The following is a 22,961-nucleotide window of genomic DNA, read 5'->3' as shown; positions in this document are numbered from 1 at the left end:
CTGCCTGTTGGCTGAGCTGCCATAGGTGGTATTTGTCTGTCCCTTTGGTTAGAGAAGTAGCTTATATTATTAATTTTGTTACTTAACTAACCTGCATACAGTTAGGTGCGATTTCTGGTGACTAGACTTGTCTGAGACTTCAAAGCTTTTCTCGTGCAGAAACTTCATCTTGTTTATCTGAGCCTGAGATGGCAGAGGGTACAGTTTTGTATGTTGACTCTGAACTGATTTTAGGGCTTCAGTAACAGTTTACTTTTCATCAGAATGTAGATGAAATTTCCTTCTACCAAGGATTCAACATTTTATTTTGTTAGATATTTTGAGGACTGATTTTTAAAATTCAGCCTATTACACAAATCACAACCTCAATAAAATGCCTGATGTGCCACAGTTTTTAATTGAACATCTGAATTACTGTGATTATACCCATGTGTACCTTTCTTACAGTCAAGAGTACTTAATCTTTTTTTACTCTCTAGTAGGTGTCATTGGCAATTCAGACACTTCCAATTTTCTGATGTGCCTTTTAGGAAACAAAAGGCTTCTCTCCTATTCTGTTATTTATTGAACCAGAAATTATCCTCTTCTTCTTTAATGGCCTTAAATTAACAAAACCGAGACTGAGCGGTAGCTGTATGTAAAAATGGAGGTTTCTAGGCTTTGTACTTTCCATTAATTGGTACTTAGGGTTTTACGTTGCGTTCAGGAGAGAGGCAGGATAGTAGTAATACAAAACACTTCTTTCTTTTAAGTGATATCATTTTCCCTAATAATCAAGTTGGCCTATAATTTGAGTGCCACACAGGTGACAGTGGCATTTTTGGGAAACAAAATGGCAAACAAAGTGGCAAACAGGTGACAGTTGCTTTTTAATATACATCTTTTTCTCCCTGAATTATTCAAAACAGTCATTGATCACAAAAAAAAAAACAACCAGGAAGCGTAGAGGTGTATATATGCAGAGATTTCATGTAACTTTCAAGGACCTATATGCGGGCGAAGTGATACAGTCTCCAGGATGGTTGGGAGGGAGTATTGTGAATAGTTTGTGCAATGCTGCATTTGCAATACAACTTTTTAATGCAGGCAGACTTACTGAATGGCTAAGTCTGCCTACATTGGTCTTTGGTGGGTGGTTTGGGGTGTTTTTTGTTTTTTTAATATAACCTTCTCCAGTAAGCAGTTTGTCCTGTGTTGGAAGATGCTTGTCACAGCTTGTTGCACAATTCAGCATCTTGTAGGAGGGGGTTCTACTTAAAAAGAGGTGTTTCCTGCCATGTTACACACTAAGTTTTGTACAGATCAGAATCTCTAAGGGACAGTGCTGATGCTTAATCATCTAACAAAACTTGCTGGTTGAGGTTTGGATTTGGTTGAAAAATTATCTATTCCATTGATGGTTCAGGATGCCAGTCAGAGCAATATCTAAAAAAAATCTCAGATCAGATTTTTCTGTCCTTCTGAGGACAGAAAAATTTTCTAACATTTTTTTCTGGAGGCAGTGCCTAAGTATTTTGCTTCATTTAGAAATTAATAAGTCAAGGTGTTAAGTTTTTAAACTAAAGTCTGTCTTTTTGTGGTGGTTTTTTTTTGTTTGTTTGTTTGTTTTTTAAATCATAGTGTTCTTAAGACCACAAAGGAATTTGGAATCAATAGACCCACAATTTACAATCCGAAGGAAAATGGAGCAGATGAGAGAGGAGAGAGAGCTTGTGGAACAGCTGCGTGAGGTATGTAAGAGTTGGTAGAATTCATTTGTGCTAATGGAATGTATTTTTTAATTTTTATTTTGGAAAGTTGTCTAAGTAGGAGAATATTATACTGCCTCATTTAACCTTTTTTACTTCTGCAAATCACATTGATGAGACTATTCCTGAAGAGCTTTATCACTGTCAGATGTCTGTACTTCAGGAAAGGTTTTGTAAAAATGGGAAATAATAATGGCAGTTACCTGAATGACATACAGTTAAACAGCATGTCTTGCACTGGTGGAATTAGCAATTTATTTAATTTTATCAGAAGCAATGAAGTGATCACTTAAAAGATGGAGAGGTCTAGAAATTGTTTCCAAACAGCTGGAGAAGTCTTCAGTACAGCAAGTAAAAGGTATAATGAAATTGATTAGTTAAAGCTGAAGTTAGAAACTTCTTTTAAAAAGCAGATGGCTAATGCTTGAAACAGCTTTCTTAGAAATGAAATGAATATTTCACCACTTGAAGAATATACAAGAAGGTTTCCTGGTACATTATCTTCAATATAGAAGCCAAAGCCTAATGCAAAAATTGCTGCATGTCGTTGCATAGGGTCTATATTACACAGCTAATATGTAGGTAGTACTGTCTGTGTGAAACCTGTTTGAGTCAAAAAGAAAGGAAAAAAAAAAGACAACTTTTGCTGCAAGGTGTGTTGCGAACCTGAACCTGTCAAGGTTTCCAGTTATGTCATGTTACCAACAGAAGAAACGGTATTGTTGCACTCCTAAATGCAGTGCAAATCCTGAAGGTGTGGTAGGTGACTTTGATATTGTAACCAAATTACAAGATGATTAGCTCTTATGTCATTAGCTTCATGGAATAACTAATTACAAAATTATTAATTTACTTTAATGTGTATTTTATTCTTTAATTTTGAAGCAGGAGGTTTCACTTTTTTCCTCCTTACCAATAGCGTTTAAGAAGTGGTTCATTTAATATAGAACTATGAGGACTTTTAGATCTCTATTTTATTACCTCCTGCCATCACCTGTTTTAAGTCTAGATTAATCTTAATTCGTCTTGCTGAATTTTTGAACAGAACAGATCTTGTTGAAGATTCAACATAATTATCTGAATGTAGTATATTACCTATTCTAAACTTGGAAGATGCTAAAGGGGCGAGATACAGGAATTAGATGAGAGAGACTTACTGGTAACAGAGAAGAAAATAGAAGTAGCAGTAATAAACTGCACTATGATGTAGTTCATCTGAGTGTAGTCTAGTCGGAAGCATCAATGCGGCTTTTTACATTTAAGTTGCCACAAGTATGTAGCAAGTCCCCAAGTAATTGTTTCTAAAAAAATAGTGTCCTCGAGGTTCCTGTCTTGTGCACTAGTTCAGTCAATCCTCACAATGAACAGCAGAACAAGGTTATTCACCATATCAGGCACGATAATGGAGACTTAATAAGGATCTTTCTACACCGTATTAGTATCAGGTATTACCAGTAATACTGGCTTAACATGTTATTGACCTTCAGTTCTGTGCACTGTTGTCCTTTGCCCTTACCCTGAAGCATGGCGTCCTGAAATTAAAGTTCTGTTGTCTCTTGTGAGAAGGGGTTGATTACAAGTCAAGGAGTGGTGGTAAGAACTAGAAGATTGACCCTGTCTGGAAGCACATAGTGAGATTTTTTTGAATTGATAAATTTCACTCTGGTATGCCAGGTCCTTTAGTGAGAGAAGTAATCTCCAGGACATCTCATTATGTACGTACAAGCAGATAGCTCAGAACATGTAAGTCATTAAATTCATACTTACTGAATAAACCTATCCATCTGTTAGTATATTTTGCTTTTGAATTGTTTCATGGTATGTTAGAATTAAGTGAGACTCCACAAAATCTGCATCTTTAACCAAGCTGGGCGCTAAACGAGAAGGAAAAACTATTACAGTACTTGGGCTCCTTATTTAGAAATTGAAATGCACCATTACCTTTAGCTCAAGTGCTTCAAATGAGCCATATATTGTGAGAACATTGGTGTTTCTTCCATACGTTCCCCCCTTTTCTTTAGAATGATGTGTTTTTACAGAAAATGTTCCATTTCATAAAACTTTTTGCTTCAGAGACATATTTATTTTTACACTGTTTGATTTTGTATACGTCCACGGTCACTTCAGACAGTTGTCATTTCTAGAGTCATTTGCCACTTACACTTGAGCAGTAGAGTCTAGAAGAAATACTGGTTGATTTTTGCCACTCAAAGGGTAAACATTCAATAGTTCTGACATGCTAAGTGAAGCTATTTGCTGCTGCAGTGTGAATGATTTTTGAAAAAGAGAGCAGTTCTTCAATGGTGGTGAAATTGAAAGAGAATTGATCCACTTCTTGAAGTCTTTCATTTTAATTAAACCTAGTTTCAAACCATGAACTCCAACGGGAAATTACGTAGAACTAGTGTTGTAGCTGCACTTTTAATTCATTAATTTCTATAAACCTGTTTGTAACAGATGTGGGGAAAAGTCTCAAAATGAATTCTTTCTGTACATACCTCATATACCAAAAATGGTTTCTAATTTATGAATTAATCCAAGGTGAAAACAAAACATTGTATTAGTGCACGTGATGCAATTGCCCGTCTGGCACTTGTGAGACCATACATGTGAGTACTTGAGTAGTGTGCCTAGTAGGAGAAAAACTGGGAAAATATAATGAAACTCCAGCGTGAGTTCTGTGGAAGCTGCTTCATGGTGAGGGCACCCAAACAAAGGATCTATAAGGAAGAAATAAGAGCTGGATTTCTTTAGCTTGGAGAAGAGAGTGCTTGGAATATCATGTAACTGTCCTCAGCTGCCTTGAAGGGTAGTAATAGGGAAGATGAAGCCAGGCTTTTCAAAGATGCACAGTGAAAAATGAGAGGCAGTGGCACAGATTTCAGAGACGTAAATTTCAAGTAGCTATAAGGAGAAAATTCTTTGCAATAAGGGTGGTAAAATACTGAATAAGGTTGCCTAGAGATATTGTGGGTTCTCCCTTTCTCGGAGATATCCAGAACTTAACTAACCAAAGCTCTGATCTCACTTCCAATTTGTTAGACCAGGTGATCTTCAAAAATCCCTTCCAACCTACATTCTCCTTTGATTCTAATGATAATAATCTATTTTTGTCTAAAACACCCAGCATAGATTGCAGTAATGTATTAATAGAGAGTAATGACATTAAGGAGGTCCAACTAGGAATAAGAAATAGCTATTTAAGATAATGGAAGTTATTGCCTCTGAGAGTTAACCTAAGAGTTATATCTAAGTATAGCGTTGGAATGTTTTCAAGATTGGAGCACAATTTAGGAAACTCATCATATGTAACAATTGTACTGTAGGTGTTTTTTATGGAAGATTCTCAAATATTTTCAAAGTGTTTTATTTTGCAATATCAAATTATTTTCAGTGAGACTTCAGTTTTACTTAACGGGTATCCAGAAATTCATTCTGATCACCCTAGTGCTTCCTAAGTCATTTTTAAGCTACTAGGGAAAGATTGCCTTTTATTCTCTGCTTGTACAGTGATTCACACAAAGTAGTTCTGATTCAAAGAAATTTTGAGATGGATAAGTAGAAGACTTGGGAGAATGGTGAAAGGAAGGAGCCACATGTAGCAGAATCACATGGCTAATTGCATGCATATGTGTTTTTCTATGTGTATATAAAAAAAACCCCGCATGTTATGACAGCAGCATTTGAAGTGTTGAGTTCTTTTGAAGAAGTTTACATAATTCAGTGATCAATAGTGCAGAGGAGGTTGGTTTTTAGTTTTGAAAGAATAAGTTATGTAAAGAAAGTGTGTTGCTTGGTAAACCAGGACTCCAAAACTGGCTATGTGTCTACACTACAGCATAGGAGAAGATGAGGATATGTATTCCCTTTTCTTTCCCCTTCATCCATTTGTGTATTAAAGTGTGCATGTGTTCTTCATTTGCAGAACATTGAAACAAGACTAAAGATTTGTTTGCCTGAAGACTTGGGGTCTGCTCTGATGGATGGTGTAGTTCTTTGCCATTTAGTAAATCACGTCCGTCCTCGGTCTGTCGGAAGTATTCATGTACCTTCACCAGCAGTAGTGAGTTGGATGTTTCTTGCTGCATTGGGTTGGGGGGGAGGAATGTTTAAAAAATTACTGTTTCATTGCCAAATTATATTTGGTTACAGAAAGCAGGTTGCTGTTCAATGAATATTCTTTGCTGTTAGGGGCAACATTTACATTATTACAAATTCTAATGTTCATTAATTTATACGTCTTATTTTGCATATATGTAGAGTGTATGTATGTATGCACACACATGTGTAAGTGAATAAAATCATCCTGCCTTTCTCTGATCTAGCAACAGATCAGATTTTTTTCATAATGGCCTTTTTGTTCAGTACAGTACAGAACTATGATTGCAAGGTTTTATCCTAGGAGACCCTTTTTAAAAGAAAATTAGCCCCTCGTTTGTTGATTGAAAAAATATGAGGTTAACTTCAGCAATGTCTGGCTTAGCAGGTGTCATGTTACTAAAGCACTTACAGCACTTCTTAGCATATTCTTCCTGTTGGGTTAAATGTGGAAATTATTCCTTTTACCTGCAGACAGAACGGATTAGAAATATGCACTGTAGTGATTTAATATTGGCTTGCCAAACCTAAGGATCTGGTGATTTCAAGACATAAAATTGATATAATCTGTGTGTGCGCATTTCTTGAAACTCCATTTTCTTAGTATTTTCTCTGTTTATCGATGTCTTTTTCTTGGACAGATCACTGTTCCAGATTTCTGATACCATTCTGGTTCTGAAGAGGTTTTGTATGGTTTCAGACTACCTGCCTTTTGTATTTTTTTTTTTTTTTTTTTTTTAAATGTACATGTTTGGCAATAATTTGCTGTGTACAGCCTAATACTTGATTCTGAGAAATAGCATGTGGATTTCAGAGGCAATCTATAAGAACTTCCAAGAAGACAGATACTAAGTAAAAGATGTTTTATCAGATGGTCTTAGTGGAGTTTCTTTTGCTGTTGCTAGATTTTAAATTACTTCTCTCTTTAGTAAAAATATGATATTGCCAAATGTTGTGGTTTAACTCTGGCTGGCAACTAAGCACCACACAGCTGCTCACACCCTCCCCATACAGTGTGGTGGTGGAGAGGATCAGAAGAGTAAAAGTGAGAAAACTTGTAGGTTGAGATAAAGACAGTTTAATAGGTAAAGCAAAAGCCGTGCATGCAAGCAAATCAAAACAAGGAATTCATTCACTAGTTTTGGCAGGCAGGTGTTCAGACGTCCCCAGGGCATCAGGGCTCTGTCATGCATAACCATTATTTGGGAAGACAAACACCATAATGCTGAATGTCCCTCCCTTCCTCCTCCTTCCCCCAGCTTAAATACTGGGCATGATGTCCATGGTACAGAATATCCCTTTGGCTAGTTCAGATCAGTTGCCCTGGCTGTGTCCCTCCCAATTGTTTGTGCCCCTTCAGACTTCTCACTGGCAGGGCCTAAGAAACTAAAGAGTCCTTGACTTGACCCAGCAACAACTAAAAACATCAGTGTCCTCCTATCAACATTGATCCCACACCAAATCCAAAACACAGCACTGCACCAGCTACTAACAAGAAAATTAACTCTATCCCAGCTGAATCAAAGACACAAAAACATGCAAACCTGAATTTCTGGAGCAAAAATTTAAGCTTTGTTGCTGATTATTTTTTTTTTAAATTGATAAAAATATTCTGGTGTTTTTTGTAAGAAAAAACAAATATATTTAATCAAATTTCACTTTTTTTTGACTTTATATTGATGATGATCTCTTGCTTGAAACAGCTTTGAAATTACTTTAACCTAGAAAATGAGTTCTTTAAAGTCCCTGCTATTATAGTGAATTCTTGGTTTTAGTGGATATTCTGGAATTACCGTTGTTTCACATCTTGCATTGAAAAAGTAGAATATTGAGTTTGTTTAGGGTTTTTTTTTTTTAGTAACATGATATTTGTGTAAGTATTTGGTAAATTAGTCCTGACTGAGACAAATTATGGATGTATTTGAAATTTTACAGTAATAGGAAATTTCTCCTTCAGAGACACTAAAATTGTTTATAGCTACTATACATTTGTGACTATGTAAAAAAAATTCAAAAGAGCCTATTAATTACAGTTAAGTTTGTTCTTCATGATGTATGTTAAAATCCTTCATCAGTTTACTTACTGTCCGGAAAATCCATGTCGTCTATCACAAATCATCGTAAGAGTCAGGCGTTAGAACCTCATAAGCTGGATGTGAACAAGTGGAGAACTAAATGTGCTGGTGACTTTAATAGGTAAAAGTACATGGCATCCACAACTTAGGTACTCAGATTGTATTTGTAGTCATGATGTTTTTAGAGCAGTAGAAAAAAATTTGAGCAGAATTTTATGCATTGTTTTCAGGAAAAAAACAAAAATAGTGCATCAATACAAGAATAATGCAATAGGTGAATTGCCTGAGTGAATGTTTTTGACTTCTTTTGCCATAAACTTTTTTCTTGGTTTTACAGCCTAAACTTAGCATGGCCAAATGCAGGAGAAATGTGGAGAACTTTCTGGATGCGTGTAGAAAACTGGGGATACCAGAGGTAATTTAATTAAGTCTGTTATTTCTAGATGAGAAAAAATGCAAGACACATGAATTACTTCAAAACTGAAGGATAACTTTATGAACTACAATTTTTTAACAATAAAGACATATAATTAAAAATATGTAAATAATAGTATTTACTTTACTGCATTTAAGTGGCTCATGCCAGAGCACTTAAAAATTGCAACTTTTGTTTTAAAGTAGTAATTCAATATTATCCCGATACCTCTTCATCTTTGCCATGGGGAAAAAAAAAAAAAAGGAATGTGGTAATTAGGTAATGTGTAATATTGTAATTGGGCAGAAGTTTACCAGTTGTTTTCATTGTGCAACATAATTGCATTTTTACCTAGTGCTTTTAGAGTATGGACTTCATTCTTATTAGTTATATATTATTTTACAATGTTAAGTACTCTATTGTATGCATTATAAAACTGACTAATAACATACTCATCTCTTGTACTGAAACACTTCTGCAGTGATGTGAAGAAAACCGCTGTTAAGTATGGAAAGTATATATGAGGCTCTGTAATGTCGATGTGTTTCAGAAGCTGGCATTAGGAACACTGCAGTTCTTGGTATTTTCTGCTTTTCATTTAGGAATAGCAGCATTCGTCCTGTAATTTATTCTTAAATTAGTAAGGAAAAATATCTTTATAACTAATGTTATGAATTCTGGAGTTGCATTGGGAATATTTCAAAGACTCCCTTATGGTCTAGAAATACTTATTAAGGAAAAGCTAATTTCAAATACATGACTATCAAAAGAAGGTAAAAGTGTTATACAAGTTCTTTTTAATCTGAATACATGAAAACCGCATGTTTTATTGTCACTGTTGCCTACATATGGCAGCATAATGAAGGCTGAGTTCTTTTTAGTCTGTGTTTCAAGAATGCTGAAACAAAAGGATATTTAGTGTGTATGTCCCCCACCACTCCTTGGGGAGCAGGTAATAATGCAAGGATTTCAGACTGGGAAAGAATTTCAGTTTGAATTCTTTATATTTTATCTATATTAGCACTTGATTTGGAGGACAGCAAAAGTGACAGATCATTCTTGCTATTTGTAGGAATTTTGAGGGAGAGACTTTATCTTGCAGCTCCAACGAATGGTTCATCATAAATTTAATTTGAGAATTCAGTATAATGGGCTGGGTCTCTAACTTGCAGTGGTTGATTCATGTAATTATGTAATTTATGATCTTAGAATGATGTCGTATGAAAGGTAAAATTTGAAAGAAGATCAAAATCTCAGTGCTGTAGGCTTGTAGATGTGAGCGTTTGTTAAGCTGCCCCAAAATTCATTGTCTTCTGATGCATCATAAATTATTCAATTAATTAGAATACAGGTTGGGGGTTTTTGGATATAGTCTATTGGGAAAGAAAAGGCCAAGACCTGTTTTCATTGTTGTCAAGAGATCTTTCAGAAATGGAAATAGAACAGAAATATTTATAAAGATCCTTGCAGTGCCATATTACAGATGGGTAAGCTAAGCCTTTATTCTGAGGTTTTTAATTTTAAATTTCTATAAGTAAGCTTTCTGGAAAAATACCTTTTTCTTTTCTGTGAATTGACATTTTTATATATTTATACGCCGCCTCTTTAATGGTTCCATTGAAATTAGTGTAGAAATTCTAAGGATTTTTTTTTATTTTAAAGCATAATTGTTGCAGAGTTGCACAGAGCCTTAAGCACAAGGCCAGATCTTACCAGTCTGATTTATAAATTACCTATATTTATCTAAACAAGCATTAACTTAAGCTTTTGAGGGGAAAACCTCATTCACTTAAACATTAAATGAACAGCCTTCAATTGTAAATTTGCATTAGGTTTTAAGTGCTCCGAAAATATTCCTTTTGATTAGCTTTTGGTAATTTGCAAATGTATTTCCTATATATTGTGAAAATCCATCCTTTTGCGGCACTGGCTGGTAGATGGTGGAACTTTGCTGGGTGTTGGAGGGATGTGTATTAGGAATACAAAGTTGTATGACAGCAAGTATAACTGTCATCTGTCAAAGTTTTTAAAGAACTACAGATGGTGGGTTTAATGCTGCTTCAGGTTGATGAGTTGTATATTGCCTAACTATCTCTGAACAAACCAGTAAAAGGATTGCAGTGAATTATTCCCTTTTCTAAAAATAAGCATCTTATGGGAAAGTGATAAGTTCCACTTATGGATCCTAATAGCCATAGGTATTAGGCCTTTCAGTGATACTTACGTCCATGTTATGTTCCTGAGAATTAATTTTAAATTCTGCTGCATGTTTTTTTTAAAGGATTTAAAGTTGTCAAAGTTCCTGTTGGTTTGTTTTCAGTTATTTATGAATGGAATAGAGTACATGCTATTTCCTGAACTCCACAGGTTTAGAATAATATCCTGCGAAATCATGTAAAACAAAAACGAGAAAACAGCTGAGCAATTACTGTGTTGTGCTGATGTGCATGGTCTCTTTACTTCTGTGGTTTTCAGCATTCAGTCCTTGGGTCAAAATTGCTTTTCCCGGAAGGATTTTTTGAGACAAAACAAATCTTTTTGTTTAGTGTGAGAAAGTGCTGGTGGCAGATAAGCCATCTGAAAGACTGAAGATTCAGAACATGTCTGTTATGCCCCTCAAGAGGTATATGACAAGAAAGGTACAATCTGTGTTGCTTATAAAAGTACAAAAGACCTTATTTTACACTAACTAAAAACTGTCAAATTGCCTAATCCCCTCTGTAATACCAATAGAATGACAAACACTCCTAATTTTTGGCTGATACAGACTGAATAAGCAAGTGGCAGTAGATGTGTGATAGGTAGGGGGTGCCTGTCCTACTGCATTTTTCAGAATGACATGCAGCAGTTGGGTGGTGCCATTCACTGGTGTAGATTGTCAGTGTCATACGAACCCACTACTGACACCACCTTTAATGCTTACCCACTTATATTGCACCCACACTCTTGTGCTTTCTGTGTTTAAAAAATAAAGCTATTTTTTTGTTTTATTTCTCTTTGTGTGTAAGTATGGCCTTTGAATTGTCAATTTGGAGTTCTACTCTTCTTAGTGACATCTCATCCCAAATGTATTAAAAACAATCAAGAGAATCTGAATTGTTATCACATGAATATGTATGTAAAGTTATGTAAAGTATGTCAGTTAAAGTATTTTGGTTTCAACTGCTCTTTCATAAAACCAGTAACAATATACATAAATTAAGATGAAAGTATTTGTATACATTTCTTCAACTTGTCAGTTGCCACATGAGAATCATGCTAGTAGCGCATATATATATATATATGTATTCATAATAGTATCAAAGTAATAGGCTTTCCCATTTCAACCTGTAAATCAATAACTTAAAGCTTTAGCTTTCATTCTTGGTAGCTGCTATTCTTGGTAATCCAGATTGCAGAGCATTTTTTCTTATGCACATATAATCATGTTAACAAATATTCTTGTCAAAAGGAAAAAAATAATTGATTTATGGTGAGCTGAATTTTACTTTATTTCAAGTGAGATTTAGACCAAAACAAAACTGTAAATGCAGTATGTTATTTGCAAGGTAAAAGTTGTAAGTTTTGGTCTGCATATCTTCTAGCTCTCAATCACAAACAAATATAGAATATCAAAAGTATGACCTTCTAAGCAATTTGTAAAAAAAGAAATTAAAGTATTTTCAATGTAAGCTCAAATGCACAAGCTATCTTTTTACAAAGACACAATTTTTATGGTCTGCAACTTACACTAATGTAGTGTTTTAAAAGTTTAGGCACTTGACCATCTTTTGCCCTTTACGGGTTCTCTTCAGGTCAGAGAAATTAGGTAGAGTTATTTTTAAGAAAAGGAGAGTCTTTCCCCACATACACAGACACATCTTGTCAGTCTTCATGTAGCTTGAAAAAAAGATAGACGTGTTATCATTATTAACACTAGAATGGTAATTGATAAAATGATAAAAGGTAGTGATAAAATGAGATCTTTCATAGCTAGTTGTTACAGCATGGTTTATTGAGCTTCTGTGTTCCAGCATGCTGAGTAATGGTGCAGCACAATTTAGTAGGATAAGTTATTTCTCGAGTGGGAATGAAGAGACTTCTGCCTCACCTCTCAATTTTCAATCAGCTACTTGGTGTACACATACTGAACAAAAAGGAATGTGATGGTAAGAAATGGCTTTTTGGATCTCAAATCATCGTACGAAGATTCAGATCACAAAAAGCTTAGCTGTGCCCTCTCCTGTGACTTTTGAGTCCTGCAAACAGGAGCTGTTACTGTGTCTCAACACCTCCTCTGAAAACTAGGTTTTCACTGTATTCCAGTGTCAGCCGGATTATTCTAAAAATTGGCATGACTTGTGTTAGTGTAGGAATTGCCAGTTAAGTAAAACAAACAGAAAAAAACAGGAGGCTTTTGTATGCTAAAACTGGCAGAACAAAGTTAAAAAAGCGACCAAGCAGAGTGTGTCAGGTGTTTTACCTTCTATCCACCTATGAGTTGCTCAACTGGTAATCATGTTTCTCGCTTTAATGCAAGGTATATTTTCATTACCACTTATGCTTGTCGTTTGATCAATTCACATAATCAGTTACTTCTCCATAGTTTCATCATGAGACATCCATGAAGTTGCAGTAAGTTTTATCAGGTATGACTCCTTTCCTCCACCCTTCTGTTCTGGGCTCGGTGATGTACACTATTTGGCCTACAGTGTGGGGTTAAGTGGTTCGGTCTGCTGTCAGCTGGAGTACTGAAAACATAATTCTGAGGTCCCTTTAGCTTGTGTTTTGAGTATAGTGCATATGCCCTACAGACTTCATTCTTTCTTTAATGCACTTATGCAAACTTACTCTTGCCTTTTTTTTACCAGAGTCAAAATTTGAGGAGGTTGGTTTTTGAAATGTTGTTCACAGTCACTGCAGGAGCGTCTAGAATGAGGGTGGTTTGTACACACAAATAGCTGGTTATGCTTTTGTCATTCCACTTCTGACTTACTGTGTTTATTCTGCGTGCATGATTTCGGCAGCTGTATGATTTAATTACATAGCTTCATAGACACAAAAAATCAGTCCATAAACATAGTGATTAAGAATATGTATTTATACGTATATAAGAACTAAAAAGTTCTTAGTAGTAATAATTTCAGTCTCCTAAATGAGAAGGGCAGTGCTTGTGATGGGTGGGTGGATGTCTTCTGAGACTTGGTGGGGGTCATGTACTTTTTCACTATTTCATGATGTTGTGTTTTAGTTTGGTATTTTAATTTCACAGCTTCTGTAAAATTCTGGTAACTTAAATGGAAATACATTCACCATTAATGAAAAGCTGTTGGATTGTTTTTATCTAGAGTTACATTACAGAAGTTTGATACATACAATATGAACATTTTACTTAAGATGTTAATGTAACAACAAATTATCCATTGTCACAGAACACACAAAAATAAGCAAAAATGATCAGACACTTCTCAGATTTCCCCAGGTTTCACTGAATTTCACTAAAGCACAGCATGGCAGTTCCCATAGGAAATTCCTACTGCATGTGTTGGCTGGTTTTGTACACTGGCTTCTGTACACTGCTCAGTATGTTAATCTCTGCTTAGCAAGTTCTTCACTCTGTAAAAATTCAACCCATTACCAGCTGTCATTCTTTAACTCTGAAATTAATTCCTTCTCCATTTGACTGCAGTAGGAACTTGGATTTTGGTGGGGTTTTAGTTGTTGGTTTGGTTGTTGGGTTTTTGTGGGTTTGGGTTGGTTTTTTTTTTGGGGGGGGGAGCAGATGGAAATGTTCGTTCTGACATTTTGTTAATCTGAATTTCACCTCAATGCATCTTAGATATTTATTTTTGGGATGTATTTGCAACAAGTAGGAATTGAGTCTTGTATGCTGTTCTAAAATTAACCCAGCTGGGTTTATTGGTGTCTTTGGTAAAAGTGCAATCTATATTACATAGTTGATAGTCGCAAGTAGTTTGTTTGCCCTAAAACTAGTTTCTCTGGTAAGCAGCTTGTGGCTGTAGATGTTCTTGAATACAGTACTAGACCTATCCCATTTTTAAACAAGATCAGCCTATTTTATTCTGTGTGTGAGTTTTCATCCTTTAGAAAAATCCATATAGAGTTGCATTGAAGTTCATTATTAAACGAATTTTAAGTTGAAAAAAGTTCTGAAAAATGACAGTTAAAATAGCAGTGTTTTTTGCTAGGCAGGGTGGTTTTACCCCTCTCTTTGTCTGCTGGTCTAAGTAACAACACTAAAATTTTGCAGCTTTTAATTCCTGTTAAAGGTAGAACCAGTCATGGTAAGCAAAAAAAGAAAAAGAAAAAAATAATAGTTTTTTTCTTGTGTATGAATGACAGTTCTGACTTCCAGTTTTGCTAGTCACTTTTCAGAATACAAGGGCCTTTTAAATATTTTGAAGTTTGATTTATTGCCAACTAGACCTTGAAGCTTTGCACTAACAGAAAACAGACATCTGAATTTCCATGTCTTCATTTATTGGGTGTGCTGTCAGTTCCTTAAGCAAGTGAGACTGAAAAGCTACTAAAGAAACATAGTGTTCCTCTGAAACAGGGGATCTCTTTCTTTGTGTCATTTTATTCAGTAAGTATTCACCATCTCTGATAGTAAGGCCTCATTTGCAGTGTGAAATGTTATATCATACATTGCGTTTTGAAAGTACTAGTTGTTGCTTAGTTTTATTTTAATGTTAAATATTATGTGTGCATATTAATATTATTATTACATATTACACTTCATCTTGTATAGCTAGTCTAGAGTAAATGGCTACATGAAGTCATTGATACTTTCCCAAAAATGTATGGGTATCTAACCTGCTGATAACTTAAAATGCTACCTAGGGAATTTAGTGTCAAATTTTTCAGTTTAGAAACTTTATTAAAATTGAAGTATAGTAAATGCTACATTGACTTTTTCAGTTTCCATCCCAGTGAATTGTTTAAGATGATATTTGAATACCAAGTTTTAGATTATTATCATAGAGAATTTTGCATACTTCTGACAATTTCTTTAAGTCCTGTTTCTTGAGACTTCATGTTGCTGCTGCTTGTGCTTTTAACAGCTTTCTAACCCACTGTTTGCTATTATGTAAGTTAGATTTTAGAACTGGTTCCATTTAAGCATTTGAATAAGGCCCAGGTGGACAAAGGTGTGCAAATCTCATTGGAATAAGTGGATCACATGCACCTTCTCACCCTTGTGTATCTGGGCATAATTTTGAAAGGATTTGAAGGCCTGAGCTTTTCTATCATAACGTTCTGATATTATACGATAGCTTCAGTATTTAGAGGAAATAAAAGAAAGCTTGGATGTCTAGTGACTAAGGCAGTACTAGGAAGAAACTATTCCTACATGTTTATGCTAGAATATTATGATAACTTATTTATCAATATCTTTCTATTTTTCTATTTTTAATTTTATGCACTGTTTTTTTCTGTTCTAATGGCTGCCCTTCGGGATAGGCTGACCTCTGCTCTCCGTATGACATCCTGCAGTCGGATATTCGTCACATTCGAAAGACTGTTGACACTCTGCTCGCCCTCGGGGAGAAAACCCCACAATCAACTTCTACCTTTCGCTCCTGGGATCTAATAGGCTTTTGTCTTTTTCACATACTTTTTATAGTCTTGATGTATATAACTTATCACTGGAATGTGCTAACAGCATAACCTGTTCGCATGTGCACACAAACTTTCTGCTTTGTCTCTGACAAATTACAGGTACTTAATTTCCTTCCTTTGTCTTGCGAACTTCTCCCTTTCCCTTGCTTCCCTTCCGTGTAATATCTTTATTAATCTCTTGATATAGGGGAGAGAGGGAGTAGCATCTTGAAGGCGAGTCCCATCTCTTCTGTCCCCTCCAGCTCTAGTTTAAGAGCTTATGTACCTCTTTATTTATAGTTTGTTTTCTTTTATGTTGCCTAGACTACACATTAAATGTGTTAAAGCAGTGATGCTACTCTTATCCCCGTTTTGGGTGTAGGCTAGATGTGTATCACAAGAGAAATGGAACTGAGCCTCTTACTTTTTGTGAAGATCCAAGAATGCTGCAGGTATTGAAGCAACTGAGGTGGCACTTCAACAGATGATAGTATTTTCTGAGTTGATGCCAATTATCTCAACGTACATTGTGTTAAGAGCACTTGGAGAACTAGCTTTGAAATTACTGTTAATTTTTAATCCTTTAGATTAATAAGAGTACTGTAACTTTAAAGATTGTTGGTCATCTTTATTGTTCCAATTAAATTCCATACTGGAGTAGTGATGTTTTCCTACTTACATTTTGTTTTCCTCCAGATTCCATAGGATAATCTTTTTCTTCTGTTGCACAAAGCAGTGTTGAACTGCTTTTAAACACTTGCTGTAATATCCCAAAGATGATTGTAAATTAGTAGTGGGTATGAGCAACCCATAATACGCAAAGGACTTTAGAATGTTTCAGGATGAAGATTGTGGAGTACAGTGTGATACAATTAGACAGTTTGAGGATAAGCTGTTAGATCCCTGTATCTGCCATTCTTATGTGTGACATCAAGCAAGTCCGTCACTATCTTGTCTGTTTCATCACCTGTGAAAATGCAGGTAATGTTTGTTTGTTTGTGTAATGAATGTAACAAAGACAACTTAGCTAAAAAAACAGATCATCTGGGAACACTCTAGATTTTCCATCCTAGGAGGTTTTAAAGAATAGGTTAAACAAACATTAGCCTCGAGGCGTTTTGGTGTGTTTGAACTCTGCCTGTGGTTAGAGTGCTGGACTGATGACCTCCGTTTCCCTTCCTGTGTTCTGTTCATCTAATATATATATTGTCTTATTCAAGTTTTATAAATATTTTTTAAAAATCCTTATCAACATGAAGTATAAAAATTAAAATTGATTGCAAAATATAAAACCTTGAATATAAACCTATAATTGACACTGCAATATTGACCTCGATGCTGTTGAGTATATTTGTAATTCGGTCTCAGGCTGGCTAACCAAAGGATCTCAGTTTTGTGTATGTTAAATACATACACTCATTTCTCACTGCCTAGTATCTGAAAAAATCACCTATAGACCTTTAGAGGATAACTAGCATAACAGCATGTATGTTACTGATTATTCTGTCCATATGGTTATGATTTAGTGCTATACTATAAATGTCCCCATTCCATAGATACTTGTAAAATTTTATTTAAAAATTCAGGTTCTATTCCTGGGGTCTATGGCTCAAATATATATATACACACACATATATAAAAAGGATGAAATGTATAATTAGATATTTTAAAATGGAAAAATTAATTCCAGACTCTGGATAAATCCAATGTTTTTAAAGGGTTTGGTGTCTAGCATCTTCTAGTGCATACATATAACAGGTCTATTGTAGAGAGTGTCTTCTGCCACCAGGCATGAGTTCAGTGAGTGCTTCTAGGGTCTCTATGCTTGAGGAGAAGGGTGTGTAGCTATAGACCTGTGCCCTCATCCTGCACATGCCTGTCTTTTAACGGTGTGTCTAGTTTCAGTGAGTCCAACACCGGACACTTGCTTACTCAGGGTCAGAGCCTGACATTTAAGCTTCCACTTTCAGCAGATCTTTGTCTTTATTTGGTTGCCTTGTTTTAACAAAGTTGCTTTTCTGGTGAAACTGAGAAAGTGACGTAAAGGTTGAATCAGTACAGAATCTATCAACTGTATGATTCCTTATAATCCAGTTTTGGTATTTGAGACAAAAGTGATGTCTTCTCTAGGGCTGGGATATTACTCCGGCTCCCGTAAGTGGTAAACAGGTCTCCTGTCAATGCTTTGTGTTGTGCCACTCCTTATATAGGACCAATCTGCATGTATCAGTATATTTTAACGTTTTTGAAATTAGATAATTGGGTGGTCAAAGCTGTTGCCACCATCCAATAGTACACATCTGTCTTATTGTCTAATATTGTATCTGATTATCCACTGTATCCACCAGCTTTGGGAGGGAGGTGGGAGAAGTAGCAGATCACTGTGTCTTGCATTTCCAGTCTACAGAAATGGAAGTTCATGTCTTCAGTGTTTTTGAGTGTTTCATCAAACTAGACACTGGGTTAGAGACTGTTGTGCCAATGTAGACCAACTGACAGGTCCCAGTCATAATGACACGTAACTCTCAAACTTGTCCAAAGTTTTAACTTTACAAATGCTTACTATGCAAACAGTTGTCTTTTAGTTACTTAGAGTACATTTTCTCACTGTTCTCAACTATGATAATATACAGTAACTAGTGTAACATTACAAGTACTTTCTTCACTTTCTTGTAGTTATGGAGTTGAAGCCATCTTGAACCGGACTGTGAAAAACGAGCATACTTGCTTCATGACAAGCACAGCCTTACTACCGTACATGAAGCTTATCCGGTTTCGTATTTTTTTCTGGTTATTGTTAAAACTTCCAAATATACATAAATCTTAGAGGGTAAAGAACAATAATATGTACCCTTACGTTTCTCCTAAGTGTACATATTGTAATGTTTCTCAAAATATATTTCAAACATAATGCGAATGTGAAAAATATCTGTCTGCCCATCCCTGAAGCCAGTAATTCTCCCACTAAATGGGGAGGTGGAAACTAAAACATAGAAGTAGCTCATTAATCTGATGGATTATTTGCTAAATGCAGAGTCCTGTTTCTGTGCTGCTGTTCTTGTGGCTTTAGTCGTTGGGAAACTTAACGTTTCAGCTGACTGGTGGTTCTTCACCTTTGAGGAGATAGCAATATTGAGACATTCAGTTATATACAATTGGTACTTACCACGCACAGCCAGTCACGTGATTGAGTTGATGACCTTGGGTTTGAAAACAGTGTACATTGTAGATCACCCACATATTCATTGATAACATGAATAATATTTGCTCCCCCATTTCTTTCCCCATTCAGTTTTTTTTTTCTATTGGGAGAAAATAATCAGATATTTTCAAACTGATTTCTTCATAAATTGGTCTACTCCAATCTGTACTGTGCCCAGCATACTGACTTCTCTTTTATCCTGTGGAGGTAATCTTATCCATACTGCAATAAAGTAATAAATACATATTGTAGTGGATATACATGCAGGTAAAATGTGTTTGCACTGTATTACAAATGGCATTTTGATGTGAGGATTTGGCTTTCTTTTTCCTTGACCAAGAAAACAGATAAATATCTTCAAGTGCAGTGTAGTAGTCTTCAAATGCCTATTTCTTGTCTATTAGGAAGCTTTTGCAGCTGAAAGCTGCATATGGATTCTATTGTGTTCCTAGTGGGTTTTCTGAAACTTACATGTAATGTGAATGGGGATTGAATTAGACCTGGGCAAATATCCAGTGTTCTATTTTGTATACATTAATAAGTTTCCAAATTATTGCCAAGTAATCTTTTTTCACAAAAAGAAGTATTCTTAGCATTTTATTACTGCTACAAAAATAATTTATATATATAAAAAAATAATGAAAGCAGTCCTAGGTGCAGGTTTAGAAAAAACAGTAGAGCAGGTTTTGTAAACCTTTGCAATTTCCTGCATTTCTAGCACATAAGCTGCATTATGCAGAAGGAGCAGTATAAACTTGCTTTAAGGTAATGACCCATTCTACTTCGATACAAAACACTTTCATTCCTTCACATCATCTCTCAGAATTTAATATCTAAGGTAATGGTATAATTGATATTTCCCCTGTGAGTATACATTTTCTCTCACTGTTTCGTGTGTCTCTGTCTTTATTAATTTTTTTGTTCCTTGCAGTTTCAGGTCACTGTTTTCTTAGCATGTTATAATGAAACTGAAGCATTTTGGCAAAATATACGGTCTACTTTTAAAATTTTATGGCTCAAGGCCAGAATCTGTAAAAGGGTCCAAAGCCTACCATACAAAAAAATACAGTTTTTATATTTTATAATTTTATAATAAAATTATGCAATTTATTACATATTCAGAAGATGCACATATTTAGACATCAAACTGGCTACGACTCCAAATACAGAATTGTAGCTCCAGTATTGAAGGTCTGGGTTTTGTTCTTTTTTTTTGCTTTTTCAAATCTAGTCATGTGTATACTTTACAAAATATACTAATCTCTCAATCAGAAATTAAAAGAAAAGAATCATGAAATCTACCTATAACCTGAATTACTGTGCTTTTTTTATCTTCTGCTTTTTTCTTTTGCACCTCAAATAGTATCTTCAGGGCATATACAGACATCATCAGTAATAGTAGTTAAGAAAAAATATATAAAAAGACATAATTTCAAATTCCCTTAGATATGTGAAAAAGTAAATATTTTCTGTATTTTCAGCTCTTTAGAAAGAAAACTTGGCCTTGACCTAACAAAATTTCATATAAGTTTACTTAATAAGACCTTGATGTTTCTTTCACTGACTTCCTATTTCAGAGTAGTTGGCTCCAAATAGTAAATGATGGGCATTACATGACTTACTGTTTTAACTTGTCCTTGGAGAAACTATGCATTCCCGTATTTCATTGTTTTGTGAATATATTGTCTCTTTCACCTCTAGATCTGAAATCCCACATCCTACAAATACAAGGAATAAAGATAAAGGCTCTTGCCAAATTGTAGAATCCCATTGCTCTGTGGTTTTGCTAACAAATACAGCTGGGCCCTGCTGTTGTTATGATGTGGTCATTTCACTACTTGCCCATTTGACATAATGAAAATAATTACTTTTTTGATTAATACTACTGTATCTGAATTGCCAAGCTGCTTGCCTAAGCATAAACCAATTCAAACAGTTGTCTTGACTTTGAAGTCACCTGATGTCAAAGCAAATAGATATGTGTGTGTAGTGTGTCACTTATCCTTGTGGGATTAGTGTCCTTGTGTATTCCTGGTTTTCTTCTACACCATCTAAATCAGACGCTTTGTTCCAGGATTAGAAACTTGCTTTGCCAAGCACGTGCACACGTCTGTGTTTGTGGGTACACCTGTTGTACTGTCTTTTTGTGTTGCTTTGTGACTCAGCCTCCTGGCTGCTTCCTCCTTTTTGTACCTTTTTTTTTTTCTTCATCAAAAGGAACTTGTTCTTTTGCTTCATGATGAGTTTGAAAATACCTCTACCCATTCAAAATAGCTATGTGCCTGTAGAAAGCGCTTTGCTTACAATAAGTCATTAAGTTCCTCTGTGTTCTTAGGAAGAAAAAAAGACATTAAAAAAAAAATAGATCTTCGTTGTTGTAGTAGATGGAGAAGAGAAATATTCATGCTGCTGTGAGTGGAGTGGCAGCTCTTCCCTCCACAATTGTTTTTCAAGATTTTTAGGCTGGTCTTGAGGATTAATAGCCAGTTATAATGTCTCTCTTTCTGGTTGTTCAGTGATGGTTTCAACAAGGGTGTTTTTAGAGAGGTGATTCATACTACTATATTGAAGTGTTACGGGTTTGATACCAATGTAAAAGAGATAGAAATCCTATCAAAGGTGGGAGAAGTGGGTGAGGTTGAGTGTCCTCAGTCATAGGTGAGTTCTTCTCTTGATTGGTCAGGCTCAAAATCGGTTGGTATTGTCTCAAAATTCCAGGATTTAAGAAAAGTTTTGAAATCTTCATGGTGTCAGCTTCACAGCTCTACTGTCAGTGATTTCCAGATAGCAGCTGCAGTGGGTTAGAACGTGAGACAGAGCATGGAAAATGGACAGCGCTGCAGGAATAGCAGACTGAGGCACCTGGGATCTTGGCCCAAGGTAGCTGCTGTTATGCAGAAAGCTGAGTTGATGATCAGTGTGCTCTGGATTCCATCCTTGGCAGGATTTGATTTTTCTTATTCTGAGAAGAATTAAGTAAATGGCTCTAAAGCTGTAATTTGAGAAGTATTTGAGGCAGCTTTGATGAAAGCCATCAACAAAGTTTTGGAGGTAGTGATTAGGGCTTAAATGAGAGAATTGATTTGTGTCACATTAAGATGAAGCCTGTCATATCTAGGAGATGGTGTAGGTCTCGTCAGTTCTGGAACGTTCATCATAGCCACATGTTTAACTGCAGAATTATGAAATATTAACCAAGTTTCACCTTCTGCTTAATAAGAGAAGGCTGTCAATTGTATATGTTTCAAGGGCTAATGAAAAATTCTGCATAATATAAAAAAAGTAACATGCTGTGAAACTTCTCACTCCTAGAACACAGTTGTACAGTCTTATTTTTAATAGGTGTCCTTAAATAGCTTTCCTTATTTGAGTATGCATCTTGTAAATACAGCAGGGGGAGAGAGGTTGTTCTATACAAACCAGATTACTAATGGATTTAAAAGAATTAGATAACGTCTTTAAAAGGAGAGAAATTATTTTGGATGGGGGTTTTATATGAAATGGGGCATACACCCCCTTTATGCTTTTAGTGAAAATGTGCTTATAAACAATTGCAAAATTCCTAGCAAGAAAGCATGACAGAACAGTTCTTTGAGAGCTGTAAGGTGCCACAAAAATGGTAAGTTTAGAACTTAAGATTTTCTAAAGGAAGCATCCCGAACTGTGGCTCTTTCAGCAAATTTGGCTTCAATAGAATAATTTAAAGTATTTGCAAACATAAATACCTAGCAAGATAGGTTGTTTTGGGGCTGGGATTTGTGATTCAATCCTTACCCTTCACCCTTGTAACACTGATCACTTAGTTTTCAGACACTGGATTC

The 22,961-nt window shown here is 35.5% G+C and overlaps 1 protein-coding gene across 6 annotated transcripts in view; it reads left to right on the top strand.

The window, feature by feature from the left end:
- Positions 1–22,961, top strand: part of LRCH1 (leucine rich repeats and calponin homology domain containing 1) — a 133,347-nt gene that overhangs the window by 104,918 nt on the left and 5,468 nt on the right. For 5 of the 6 annotated variants that reach the window (XR_013926094.1, XR_013926095.1, XR_013926096.1 and 2 more), the window contains 4 exons: positions 1,621–1,730; positions 5,674–5,811; positions 8,259–8,336; positions 15,801–16,058. Coding sequence is in view for 1 of the 6 variants with exons in the window: in XM_080375833.1 (XP_080231959.1) it covers positions 1,621–1,730; positions 5,674–5,811; positions 8,259–8,336 (326 nt within the window). In the remaining 5 variants the exon portion in view is untranslated. The remainder of the gene's footprint in view (positions 1–1,620; positions 1,731–5,673; positions 5,812–8,258; positions 8,337–15,800; positions 16,059–22,961) is intronic. The other variant, XM_080375833.1, reaches the window with a different exon arrangement.

This window comes from Falco punctatus, assembly GCF_963210335.1.
Source record: "Falco punctatus genome assembly, chromosome: 2".
Classification (NCBI taxonomy): domain Eukaryota; kingdom Metazoa; phylum Chordata; class Aves; order Falconiformes; family Falconidae; genus Falco; species Falco punctatus.
The sequence above is the reverse complement of the archived record's forward strand: the minus strand, read 5'-3'. Positions and strand labels throughout refer to the sequence as shown.